We start from the raw sequence: 12,305 nt of genomic DNA on the forward strand, positions 1-12,305 counted from the left end.
TGTGGATATGTAATACTTGCTCTTTTTTAAAATTCAGTGCAAAATCATGTTAGGYTGACGCCAAACTGCATACTGAGGAGCCATCAGTCTTCTCTTTCCATAATGGTCTCTGTATCTAAGAAACCCTTCTTGAGCAAGTCTACCTTTCCCTGTACAAGATCAAAATTAAATTTAGGCTTCTTTTAACAGATTGGCACAAATGTACTCATCTCTTAGTACAAACAGCAGTAATTTGTGGATTTTTCAGTCTGCCAAGACCTTCTTCCTGAAGGACTGGAGGATTACTGATGTTCCCTTCAGAAAATACCTCCATTAATGCAAAGAAGACTTGTGTGTTAACCAGGAGAATGAATCTGGAGAAGGAATAAATGTCGGACAGGAAGGTAGAGATTTATAAGGTAGTGTAATGTTCCTTTTGTAGATCTTAGCTCTGTTTCTCACTTTCTGCAGTATGATGATTTCTGCAGTGTGAGTTAGTGGTTTCTCATCCCCCTAATCTCTTCTAAAATCACCAGAGCCAAGTTCCTGAGGGTCAAGGAGCTGCAGCTAGTTATGTRTGATAGGTCTGTCTAAATATATACATATAATAATGTGTTTTTGACTACATACTTTAAATATATTGATGATATGCTCTCATTATATAATCTCAGTCTCCACCTCTCGGTGTTTGTTAGTTTTTCATGTCCCTGTCATGTTTTAACTTAAAGTATGCTTCAGAAAAGACCAGTATGCCAACTTGTTTTATGTGAGTACTTAGTCTCACTGGATTCAGCCAGACCGCTCATATGCATACAGTTAAATACATGTATATGCCTGGGGTCTATCTCCATGAGCTTTCCAGGCTAGGAGCATTCTCTTTGCCTCAAATTCTCTATCTACCTTTAATGAGCTGTATAAATAAATACAAAGTACTCCTGCTCCTTCCATAGCCATAAAAATAGATTTTATTAGAGGAGAGGTATACAATAATAGAAAAGATCAGACCAAACTGCTGTTTTAGGGAGCTGTGGGAGGACAGAACAAGTAGCTGTTCCAAATGGTTGATGGATGTGAGGCCTCGGCAAGACAGATTTGTAGGTTAACAGTGATAAATGATCTTTGGCTTCACTGACTAAAGCGAGGTCGCCCTTCTTGGGGCACTCTCTGCGTTCTGCAACCTTGCAGCAAATTCCTGTTGAAGCACTGAGCAAACAGACCAGTTCTTATTTACATTATGATGAATTAAGACTTTTCAAATGCAAGACGATAAAATATCAGACAAGAAGATAGAGATTTATAAGGCAGTGCTAATGTTTCTTCACTAGAATTTAGCTCTGTTTTTTCAGTTTTCAAAAGGCAGTAGGTCCAAAAAGACAGCTGGATTTTTCTTTCTGTAGTCATTTAATAAGGGAAAATAGGGGGGAACTTTGTTTACTGCCCTAGCAGCTGCACCCACTGCCAAATCTGAAATCCAGAGTTTGGTTGTTTTTTGTTTGGAGTGTTTCTGCTCGTATTTTTTTTGAGAGAAACAATCCAGGTTGCTGRGGGTGGGGAGAGGCAAAGCACAGAGCTTTGGCTATGTTGTAAGCCAGAGGTTTATTTCAGCTATTCCTGGACTTTCTGGGGTGAGATGGGGGGAAGGGGGTTATTCCCTCTTTTTCTATTTCTATTTCTCTTCTTTTTCTATTTCTTTTTTTTCTTTTTCTATTCTTTCTTTTCTTTTCTTTTTCTTTTTTTTCTTTTCTTTTTCTTTTCTTTCTTTTCTTTTCTTTGGCTCATATCCAGCCAGTGAGGAAATAAATATGTGAAGAAAGAATGCTATGGAATGTTAACTTCACTGGTGTATTTTCTTCCTTTTATCATGCCCCAAGATTCAGTGAAGTTGATATAAATTCACCATGCCTTCTTTTAGAAAGCATAACAGAAAGGCATTCTTCCTTTAAGAGTCAGACTGTAAAAGGTGATTTTTTTTCACTCAGTTTGGTTTAAGCCTGTAAAAAGCATTAAGTGAAAAATCTGATATATTTGTTAGGGCATTTATTGCATTACTAACTTATATTTTCAGTTCTCAGTGAAAGGTTTATAGAGAACATAAACCTTGAAGAGTTTTTGTTCAGGATTAAAGATATATTTTCCCCCATTTTCTGGTGAAATAATAGCTCATAAAGTGATGGGGATGTTAGTAATTATATTTGGCTCTATTTATTTTCCAAGCATATTCTGTTCAACTTGCTGAGATGCAAGAAGAAGGCCTTTAAAAAGCACTCTGCTGATGAGAAGATTCATACCCTTTAAAGGATTTCAAAATAATCAAAAGCTTCTGATTAAATGTTGCCGCCAAGTTGTCGTTCTTTGTTAATTGCATTTACTACAAGCTGAGACTTTCTGATAAACTATAAATCTAGCATATTCAGAAATATTCTGTCAGGATGTAAGTAATCTTTTGTATGTATTCCATAATGAAATTTTTTAATACTGGGCTAACTGGGATGCTGAAAGAATTAAGATAGCTCATTAATGGTGGAATGCCAAATCAAAAAGATGTAATTGTGAAATTATTTCTGAGGAAAAATGGTAAGAGATGCTTCAATTGAAATATTTTAGGAAATACTTTTCCTGGCAACTATCTATTTCAGAGAAACTGCCGAAAACTGAATGAAGTAATATGAAATACTTAAGGGTTTTTGTGCTTAAAGAATTTATTCTGAAAAATAACTGTTTAAACAATARTAGTATACCATACCCAGCAGTCATGTTGTTTGGGATATCACAACTTAAGAATTCCCAGAAATTAAAAAAGTTACACAATCATATCGGAGAAAGCCACATTCTCAATAGCTTAGAGAGTGTGTGATAACTTGASATATACTGTGTATTTGCTTTTTGAATAAGCTTATTTTTCTTCTCTTTAATGTCTACTACTCAGACTCCATAGTTCTCACTTCATTTGATGCTCCAGCATATATTATGCTGCCAAAAAGATACCTACTGTCAAATATATAAAATATATTCTTTATCTAAATGGCATAGAACAAATAGAGAAAAATCTGTACAATGTTGTCAATTAAAAGTATTTGCTATCCTTAGGTCTTAAGCGCTTGATAGTTGGCACCGGTTTCTTCGGAAGGTTTTATAGCCCAATATATTTATTCTGAGGCATCAAACAGAGCTCGAGCTAGCCTGGATGTATGTCAGGCTATATAAAAGGACAAAAAAGCAGGATGCTGTTAAGTCTGTTGCATATTGACTGACTCTCTTCAGGCTTAGTATTTAAAGCTTAAGTCAACCAAATTTAATTTTTAAAGGCCTGCTCTTGTGTTCTGCTTTCTATATGAAGCAGACCTCTCAAACCAGATTATCAGGAGCAACATGTTGTTGAAATGCATTAATAGAACTGAAAAGGCCACTAAAACGTACCAGGTCTAGTGCAGAAAGTACCAAGGGAAGCTAGACTCATATTCTAAGTTTTTGTATGAGTTACGTTCAGCAGTCCACATAAGCAGAGCCAAATGATTTTATGATCTAGTCAAGGCTGAGTTCAATAGACGTTATCAAGTGTGAGTTGTCTTGAGGGGGTGAATCACGTCATTGTCTAGCTTAGGTGTGAACAGTTTCTGCAGCTGCATATAAGTTACGAACAGTTTGAGTAAACCTGTTTTACTGTARCAGTGCCACATGCCTGGTGGCAAAGCTGCCTGGGCGTAGGAGGGRTCTAAGTCATTATGATCTCTAGCTGTAAGTTGATGTGAGCCACCACTTGCTGCTGGCCCAATAGGTTCAGCAGACCCAACCTGCTGCTGGAGTAGGAGAGCACACTGCAAAGCATTTCCRCGGTCTGCCATTGAACTGCTCCTGGAGTCGCCCCTTCCCTCAGGTCCCCAAGGTTTATCTTTATGGGCCCCGGGAACACTTTGGTTATGTGACTTGGAGTCAGAAAGACTGATCCCTCCTACTCCTGTATTTGGAGATGCTCAGCAACAGCTAGTTCTGATTTTTCTGGACTGGAACATTACAGTGTTTGTCATATCCATCCACTTGTTCTTGAAAGAAAATCAACAATTCTCAAAACAGACAAAGAGATTAACACCTTAGTGCTACATTTGGAGAAGTTCAGGAGYTGGAACTGTAACTACAGTTTATATACTGGGTCACTAGATTTTTTGTAAAAATTTACTATGTGTATTAAAATGATATACCTAGAATATAGGTACTTTAAATTTTTTTTTTAAAAAAAGATTGCTTATCCTGTTAGTGCTTTGTTTTTTCACATTCTTTTTTTTTCATGAAATGCTATTCACCTTGGCTGCTTTCCAGTTATCGACATCTGTGAAACTGTTAAGTGAGAATTAGTTCGTATGGGTCAGGGTTGTTACCTTGCTGGAATGCACAAAATTCACTAATCTCCACAGCTTTCCAAACAGGATTTCAACCTTCTTGTACATCTACATTAGCAGCAATACCCCAGAATGCAACACTGATACTTCTAGCTCTGTGCAAATATCCTAGTAAGAAGAATTAGAAATTGTTGTCGTGGCTTTTATTTTATTTTTTGCTTCTCASGAGGTACCAAGCTGAAAGAGTGCCGTTCTGTCGGTGGCCTCCGTAGCCTGTAGAGCGTGCTGTCCGGCCTGGCTGAATGTTTCTGAATCCAAACTGCTACCAGCACCTCTGCTTGTGACGAGGAARAGGGACGTAGGGCGTTCGGAGGGAACCTCTCCTGAGCAGCGCGCACAGCCCRGCGCAGAGCTAGGCTTGCTGTCGGCAGTCCCACGCAGCCAAACTGAAATACGGCCCTTGTGGCTGTGTTCGACTGCAGGYTAAATAATGCAGACGGGATAGTTTGGCCTGAGGGACTGCTGCACTGTGCTGTAGAACAAACTCTGTATTTTGTGACTGATCAACAACAYGAGTAAAAACTTGGCTTTGGTGATCCTTTAGACAGTTTTTACCTCTCTTTGTTCTTCGGTATTGGTCCTCAGTACTTTCTGCACTGTTTTCCTCCTTTGCAGATCTTCTTCATACRGGATAGGGCAGCCTCTAAAGGTAATGGAATAAATCAGACGTGTAAAACATTTAGAAAAAAATAATTTCTKTTCTGTATTAGATTTTTCTCTTGATGTTCAGGTTTTATGCCTTCATCTGTATCAAAAGCCCAAAGCATTTGCATCGAAATTTGCATTCGCTTGCTGCAGTGGTGTCGCGATGGCTAACTTATCTCTCCGCTCCGTGGAGGYGCACGCGGCATGTTAGGTGAGCAGTTTGTAGGCACGTTTCTGCACACTGGAGCTGGCGGGTCATTTCTTTTGAATACAACAGGCAGTCTTGGCATGGGTGCAACACCAGGCAAAGCTGCAGACATTCAATAAAAGGGGGATGTTACTTAAGGTAGGCCCTGCTCCGATTTGTGTGCTCCTAGGAGAGACACACACRTATCCAGAGACACGAAAGAGTCAGGGCTACAAAAGGCACATTCAGGTCAGCTGGCTGGAAGATTGAATGGCTTTGCAAAGAAAACATTAACTTAAATATATAATATTGGCATCGTTTCATGTTAAAACTCAGGAGAGGCCTAAAGTTAGGACAAGGTGGAAAGACTCGAGCCAGCCACTAGGAGACTTGGAGGAAGATCCTAAAACTGCAATATGGCCCTTGTGYGCAGACTGTGCAGGAGCCCTTTAGCTATCTAGAGAGGATTGCCGTGTGACAGCTCTTTCTGTAAAGCAAACTTTCAGGGTTACAGTATGAACCGCCTAATTCACACTAATGCAGGGAAATTCTTGTTTTATTCTCTTTACATCATCAAACTTTAAACTCTGCTAACTGATACRTTATTCTAGTTAACCGTGTTTTGTCTTTCAGCACTTCAGGTTACAAGGGATTACTTAGAATAAAGAGGCAGAGCTGAGATTTCTAAAGGGAATTAGGTGCCTCACTCCTTTAGGCCATGCTGTAAACTGCAGTCAAGAGAAACGAATTAATGATATGCTGTGAGAATTATACCTCAAAATGGAAAATATGCCCAGTAAATGATTTTTGCTTTGCGAAGTATTTACCTCTTGCTGTTTAGAGTATATAGACAGCATATTATCTCCATTTATTTTAATGCCCATTTGTCTTAATTATTAATGTGAATTTGAGCTGCATTCTTCAATGCATTTAAAAGCAAATCACCCCAAGTTCAGAAGTTCACTGCACATGCCCAAAACTTTCTTTTTCTCAAAAGTTTAAACCAAACTTCAGTGATCTTAGTCATGTTCTGCTTGACCAAATACTGACCTTCCTTTGCAGTAGAAAGACATTTAAGCCTGTTTTCTGAAATTAAGTCAAATTCTTGTAATCCAATGAGATTTACAACTGTTCAAATTTAGTCAGGTTCATATATGTTTAAAGTGAGGTAGATTAATGCAGTGGTTTTGTTCAGCAGAAGCAGTATATAGTTTTTAAGACTAAGTTGAAAATCAATGTGTTTTTGCAAATGACATCAGAGTAAGTCTATAAAAATATTCACAATATTTCTTAGAACAGTACTAGGTATTATTTAATGTTGCTTGCCAAAGGTTTCTCTGTATTTTGCTGTACACCACATTTTCTGAAAGTATGTATGCTGTCATGCCTAGTAACTATTCCTCAGTAATTAGTGTGACAGTAAGTGAAGCGTGAATATTGAGACTTGCCATATCATGCATGCCAAGTTACTATATGGCCCAACTACTGTGAGACAAAACATGCTATTATGTTTTAGACACAAAGCCATATTGTATGAAATTCCATCCTGTCACCATACTGAAGGAGGTGTATGTAAAAATCAAATCTTTTTTCTCTTTAGTTCTTTTTGTTAACTTTTCTGTATTAGATACTTAGCTACTGAACTCCATCAGAAAATTCAGCCTTTGTCCCTGTTGAGGGATCATGTTTCAAACTTATATCAGACAAATCGTTCATGTGTTTAGGGGGAGATTTGGAAGAGACTGTTGGTCAAGAAAAAAAGGAAAGAAACAAAACCAAATGTTCCAAACCACTGAGGTTATGCGCTAAATGGGTTTCTCCAAACAACTCTGATATAGTAGATGTATTTCAATACATGATCATACAGTTCATTTTTTGTAAATAAAAGAATAGCTTGCCCTTAAACAAAGCAGTGAAATTAGTCACACATTCCACTAAGGCATCAGTTGCAAGACTGACAACCTCAGGATGGCACAGGCATATTTCTTCTGCAGTGTCCACTGATTTCCAAAAATGACCTTAGCAGGAGACATGGTTTTTAAAGAAGAATTTCTTCATTCCTCCACAAATCTGTGTAAACAAAACCAGAACTTTTGTGCAGATTTAAAGATACAGCTGAGCTTAACTGGAAGTAGTGATTTGATGCATGAGTTGCTTGGATGACCTTCTTTGGTCTTTGGTATTACAGAGGAGGTCACACTTGATGATTATGGTCCCTTCTGACTTTAAAGTCTGTAAATGCTTGGGARCATAACAATACTAATAATGTAGCAACTAGAATCTTCAAAGCGCTACATAAACAACTAATTCTCCCAACACTACTCTACATATTATAAGGGCAAGTAAATGTTATAATTAGAGCAGACTGAACTATTTTTTCAGAATACTTGTGCAATTAATTTAGTATTTTTTCTATTTTCTGATTTTTAAATTGGTTCTAAGTTTCTCTGATTTATTCAGAATTATTTCATCAATAATGTGGTTATATTGCAGCCCCAGATATTTTTCTTGTTTTTATATTGTATGTATAATCTGCTGATTATTTGATATTTTTCTTTGGCTTCTTGGCTTATCTTCTCAGTGAACCAGTATCTTTTTGATTTCTGGACTAGGAAAGTGACTTTGACTTTGTAAACTGTTCTCACTGTAAACTGTTCCATTTGTTAGTACATCTGATTTTTTCTTGTTAAAAACATCTTAGCACTGTGCCAAACACTTTGACCATTCATTCAGTCAAAATTTTGGCACTGCTGTATTCAAGAGCATCAAGGAACTAGAATGTCATCACCCAAAATTTTAACTACAATTCAGAATTCATTAATATTTGAATGTTTTTTCCTGATGTTTTGGCTCACTTAATTAACATCTTCACTGTACCTATGGAGCAGCTAATGAATGGTGCGATTCTTTTTCTTACATTGGAGGATAATATTTCACTACTTAAGTTAGTGGCCTCATTTTTCTAACTTAACAGGAACTTTCATTTAAGACAGAACATGTTTACTTTGGCTTCTCAAAAGCTATGCAGCTACCTGTGTGGGGAAAATAAAAAACTTTCATGAAATGATTTGCCAAGACCTCTCAGCAAATAATTGGCACAGGTGGGATTAGGACACAAGACAGGCCTCAGTGACTCAATATAATCACCGGTCCTTGGGAATTTTAGATGTGTAGAAGAATTAATGCAGGTTTTCCCTGGGTATTTTGCCCTCCTTTTCTTTTTCTTAGTTAAGAATAGCCTTTTCTCCTGATAGTTTGCTGTGTTCTCTAATGAACTTTTCTTGTAATTCTTGCAAAAGCTGAATGAAAAAAAATTCCACAGTATGATAGTGTAAGAAGTCTAGAATCAACCCGTTAGTAGAATTTAATTTACAGACAGGGACTGTTTCATTTAATATGCCCTTTTTGGTCATAAATTGGCACTGAAAAAGAAGATAGAAAAATGATATCCATTGGAAGTGCTAGAATTCACTTCTGTATAACCTAGAATAGCAATATCAAACCCAAATCCTGGGAATTCTGTAAGATTATGGCTGATGAGAAAAAATGGCTTAGAGTGGTCAACAGTTCCAGGCAACCGTTGATCTCCAGATAATTTCTGGACAAATATCCTATCAGTTCTCAAGGATAGATCAGATAGGCATAGTATTCAAAAATTGCTATACTGCACACAGATGCGAGAGATTCAAAAGGCAGCCAGTGGTATATTTTTGGATCATTATAAATAGCGTATCATCCATATACCAGCACATAATTTGGTATACTAAGCACTTTTATTTGCTACTATGTGCAAAGATTTCAAGAGGAAAATCTGCAGAGATGCTTTTGACTTTTAAAATTAAATAGATGCTGCCTATTCACACTGAGTGTAGTATGGATGTGGACAAAAAGTTGCATCTATGACATTGGTGACTTATAAATTCTCACTAAATTAACTTTTTTTTAATTTAGTGTTTTCAGTTGTCTCTTCATTGTCAGCGATAGTTTTCGCTAGTGCACACACTACTGACTGATGCTTATAATTTATGCCATTGTCAACCCACCATTAAGTGCAAGAAAATGAAAGAATAACTCTATTTCATACATATTCCTTGAATGGTATTCCAGAAAGCCAGCTTGAGCTGACAGAGAATGAGAATTTGCGTGAACCATGCTGTAGGATTATTGATTTTAGAGAAAAATAATACCATCTGTTTCAAATACTGCAGTATTTTGAACTGCAATCTACTATACCTGTATTTGTAAACTAGTGCAATGAAAATAGGAGACCTTTTATACATTTTTGCATTTTTACGTGACGAGATCTTTACTGGACAAAGACATGCCAGAATTTGTAAAGTTGCTTACTGATAATAGCAGTATAATCAATGTGTACAAGATACAGCACCTCTCTTCTGATTGCATATTACAAAAAGCTTGATGGATTTTTAAGGCTTAGGAGGAGGCTGTAAGATACCCAACCAAAACCTAATTTTACTGATTACTATTTTACTCTTTCTTCTCCAGATCTATTATTTTTTAATTTATATATGTTTTATATATTTTGATGTAATGTCTCTAAGCATAATGCTCCCGATAAAACAATGAGTTTTCTCAGAATTTCCTAGGCAGYTCATAAAATAATTTATTTTAAGATTGAAAGTTTGCATTGTATTAATACCTAATGAAGAGTCAGCATCCTGTCATGTGAGTATGTGAAAAATAAGAAGTCAGTACTTCCCCAAAGACAAGTGCCTATATGTAACATGATGCATAGGTAGTGTGTTAAGCGTTGTTGGATTTTAATATTTGATATCTCATAAAGTTGTATAAATACTACAGTTACTTTCAGCTTGTATTTCATATTTTTAGATACTAATAATCATTTGTTTCCAGCCCTGTAAATTCTTAGCCTGGCAATATGTTCAAATAAAATTTAAATGGAAAAATCTGTACAGTAATAGCCTGCTTTTAAGGTGCTCTTGCTCATGAGGAGTAGGGAGGGCATATGTGATACGCTGTATTATAAACTCTGTAGGTGTAAAATTTGGATGGATTTTGAGATACTGGTCCGGAATTAATTCATTGACTGCTTAACCTGGGCAATATGTTTCCTGGCATTGTTCCAAAAGAGACTTTGTCTTCACACTGGCCCGCAAGATTCAGGGTTTCAGTGGTGCTGGCTGCAGATGGTATTAGTAAACTGAATAAAGAAATTGTTTCTCTGAAAAATGAAAAACTTCTCCTTGTCTGTGTTTCAGGCTGAGCTATGTGAATCATGCAGAAGATCTAGCCTCCAAACTACTCCAGTGTTTCCCAAAGAGCAGATTGTCAGCACAGGCAGCCCTGAGCCATGAGTATTTCAGTGATCTGCCCCCACGGCTATGGGAGTTAACTGATAGTGAGTATAACCACCTCTGAATTTATTGCAAATAAAGACACTAGTTTATACAGATGTGTGTGTATGTGTACTTTAGGTATGCAAGCACTCACATGCACATACCTTCATGCACATACGCACTTGCACACAAAATGTGCGAGTGCAATTGTGTAGCTGAAATTACAGTTAGCTTGACACAGGAGAGGATGGATTCTTGTTTTGCTATCTCTGCTCTGCAGTCTGCAGCTAGCTATCTTTGTATTTGATTATGTGTGCAGCCAAGAGAATTATCTGAATTGTCATAAAGCAAAAGGAAAAATACAATTTACATATTTAGTGCTTTTCACTTTATAACACACAGTACTTTTTAACTAGCTGCAGCATATAAGATAAAAATCCAGCAGGGTTTGATTCACAGAAACTGTATCTGTTATAAGAGTAACCTTTAAGAAAGGACTTGGCATTCAGAAATCTGAGAAACACAAACTAGGCAAWTGGTTGATTTATTGAATTAAACTGTGTAAGAAGAGAATTGCACATGATATTATTAACTGAGAATGCTTTCAATGTTTACATATATCTTTTTTTTTTTAATACACAAAATGCATTCCAATTGACATGGCAAAAATGTTCTTATCAACACATATGCTGTCAATTCTCTCTTAAATATTTGTAAATCATTTACATCATACAGTTCCAAATCTTCTTCCAGAGCGTTAAAATATTATCACTCATGGTATTTTTGATTCAGAGAATGTTCTGAAGGTTTCACAAGGGAATAGCAATCATTATTTTGATTTAAATCAGCATGGTGAAGAAAAGCATTCTTTCAATAAAGCAGTATATGCTATTTTCTGTTTTCAAATGTACATCCATTAACAGAACATTTAAATCCAGTACTCTGAGACAAAAATTTCTGGTTGGAAATGCAACCCTGGCACATATGTGCATAAACATGGCTGATAGACGTTGTCACTTGAGACAACTTTGCTTATAAAAGAAGGAGTTGAATATTGTTCAACAGTAGAGTTTGTTTACTTCAGTCACAGGAAGAAAAATTTCTGCTTCCAAGAGTTTATCTGTTCAGTGTTCAACACTTGTAATAGTTACAGTTTGAACTAGTTCCGTGCACTGCAAGTCCAAGTATCCTACTCTTGACTCTGCTCCCCAGCTGTGAAAATATGAACATTAAAATTAACTAGCAATACTAAGCTTTTGTCCAGCACAGGCTCTGCTGTAGGCCTTGTCCTGGCTCTGCAGAAGACTCCCAGTTTCTCCTCTGCCATGCTAGCCCTCTGCCCACACCACACAACTTTCCAACTGCAGCGCCTCAGAAGCTGGACATTCAAAAGATGCAGTGTAAAGCAATGCTGCTGTTGAAAGTCTGTCCTTGCTGCAACTGTAATGCAAAGAGATTCATTACTTCAGGACTAATGAAACATCAAGAATGCCAGTTCATTTATCCTTTTTCCACTAAATGGAAAACAAAAATCACTCTGCAGTGGTGACATCTCAATCCTTCTGACTGTGTGATTTAGTCTAGCCAGGATTTTGATAGTCTATGAATTCTGAATTCTGCAGTAGTACTTTTCTGTTAATATGGACTTATTACCCACTTGCCACTTAGTTTATCAGTTGGTGGTTAAATCCAGTTCTATCAGTGAAGTAAATGCCTACACATTATCACTCTGCAGCAGGCTGCCAACAGAGACAGTCTTGTCCTAGTCATTAACAAGCACAA

At 36.9% G+C, this 12,305-nt stretch overlaps 1 protein-coding gene across 3 annotated transcripts in view; it reads left to right on the forward strand.

Moving 5' to 3' along the window:
• CDK14 (cyclin dependent kinase 14) overlaps positions 1 to 12,305 on the forward strand; it is a 330,258-nt gene that overhangs the window by 247,707 nt on the left and 70,246 nt on the right. For 2 of the 3 annotated variants that reach the window (XM_085310484.1, XM_085310486.1), the window contains one exon: positions 10,446 to 10,585. The exons of the other annotated variant lie outside the window; for it this stretch is intronic. In XM_085310484.1, the coding sequence (XP_085166610.1) occupies positions 10,446 to 10,585 (140 nt within the window). The remainder of the gene's footprint in view (positions 1 to 10,445; positions 10,586 to 12,305) is intronic. 3 annotated transcript variants of the gene reach the window in all.

This window comes from Rhea americana, unplaced genomic scaffold (genome assembly GCF_003343005.1).
Source record: "Rhea americana isolate MKP2758 unplaced genomic scaffold, rheAme1 scaffold_32, whole genome shotgun sequence".
NCBI lineage: Eukaryota > Metazoa > Chordata > Aves > Rheiformes > Rheidae > Rhea > Rhea americana.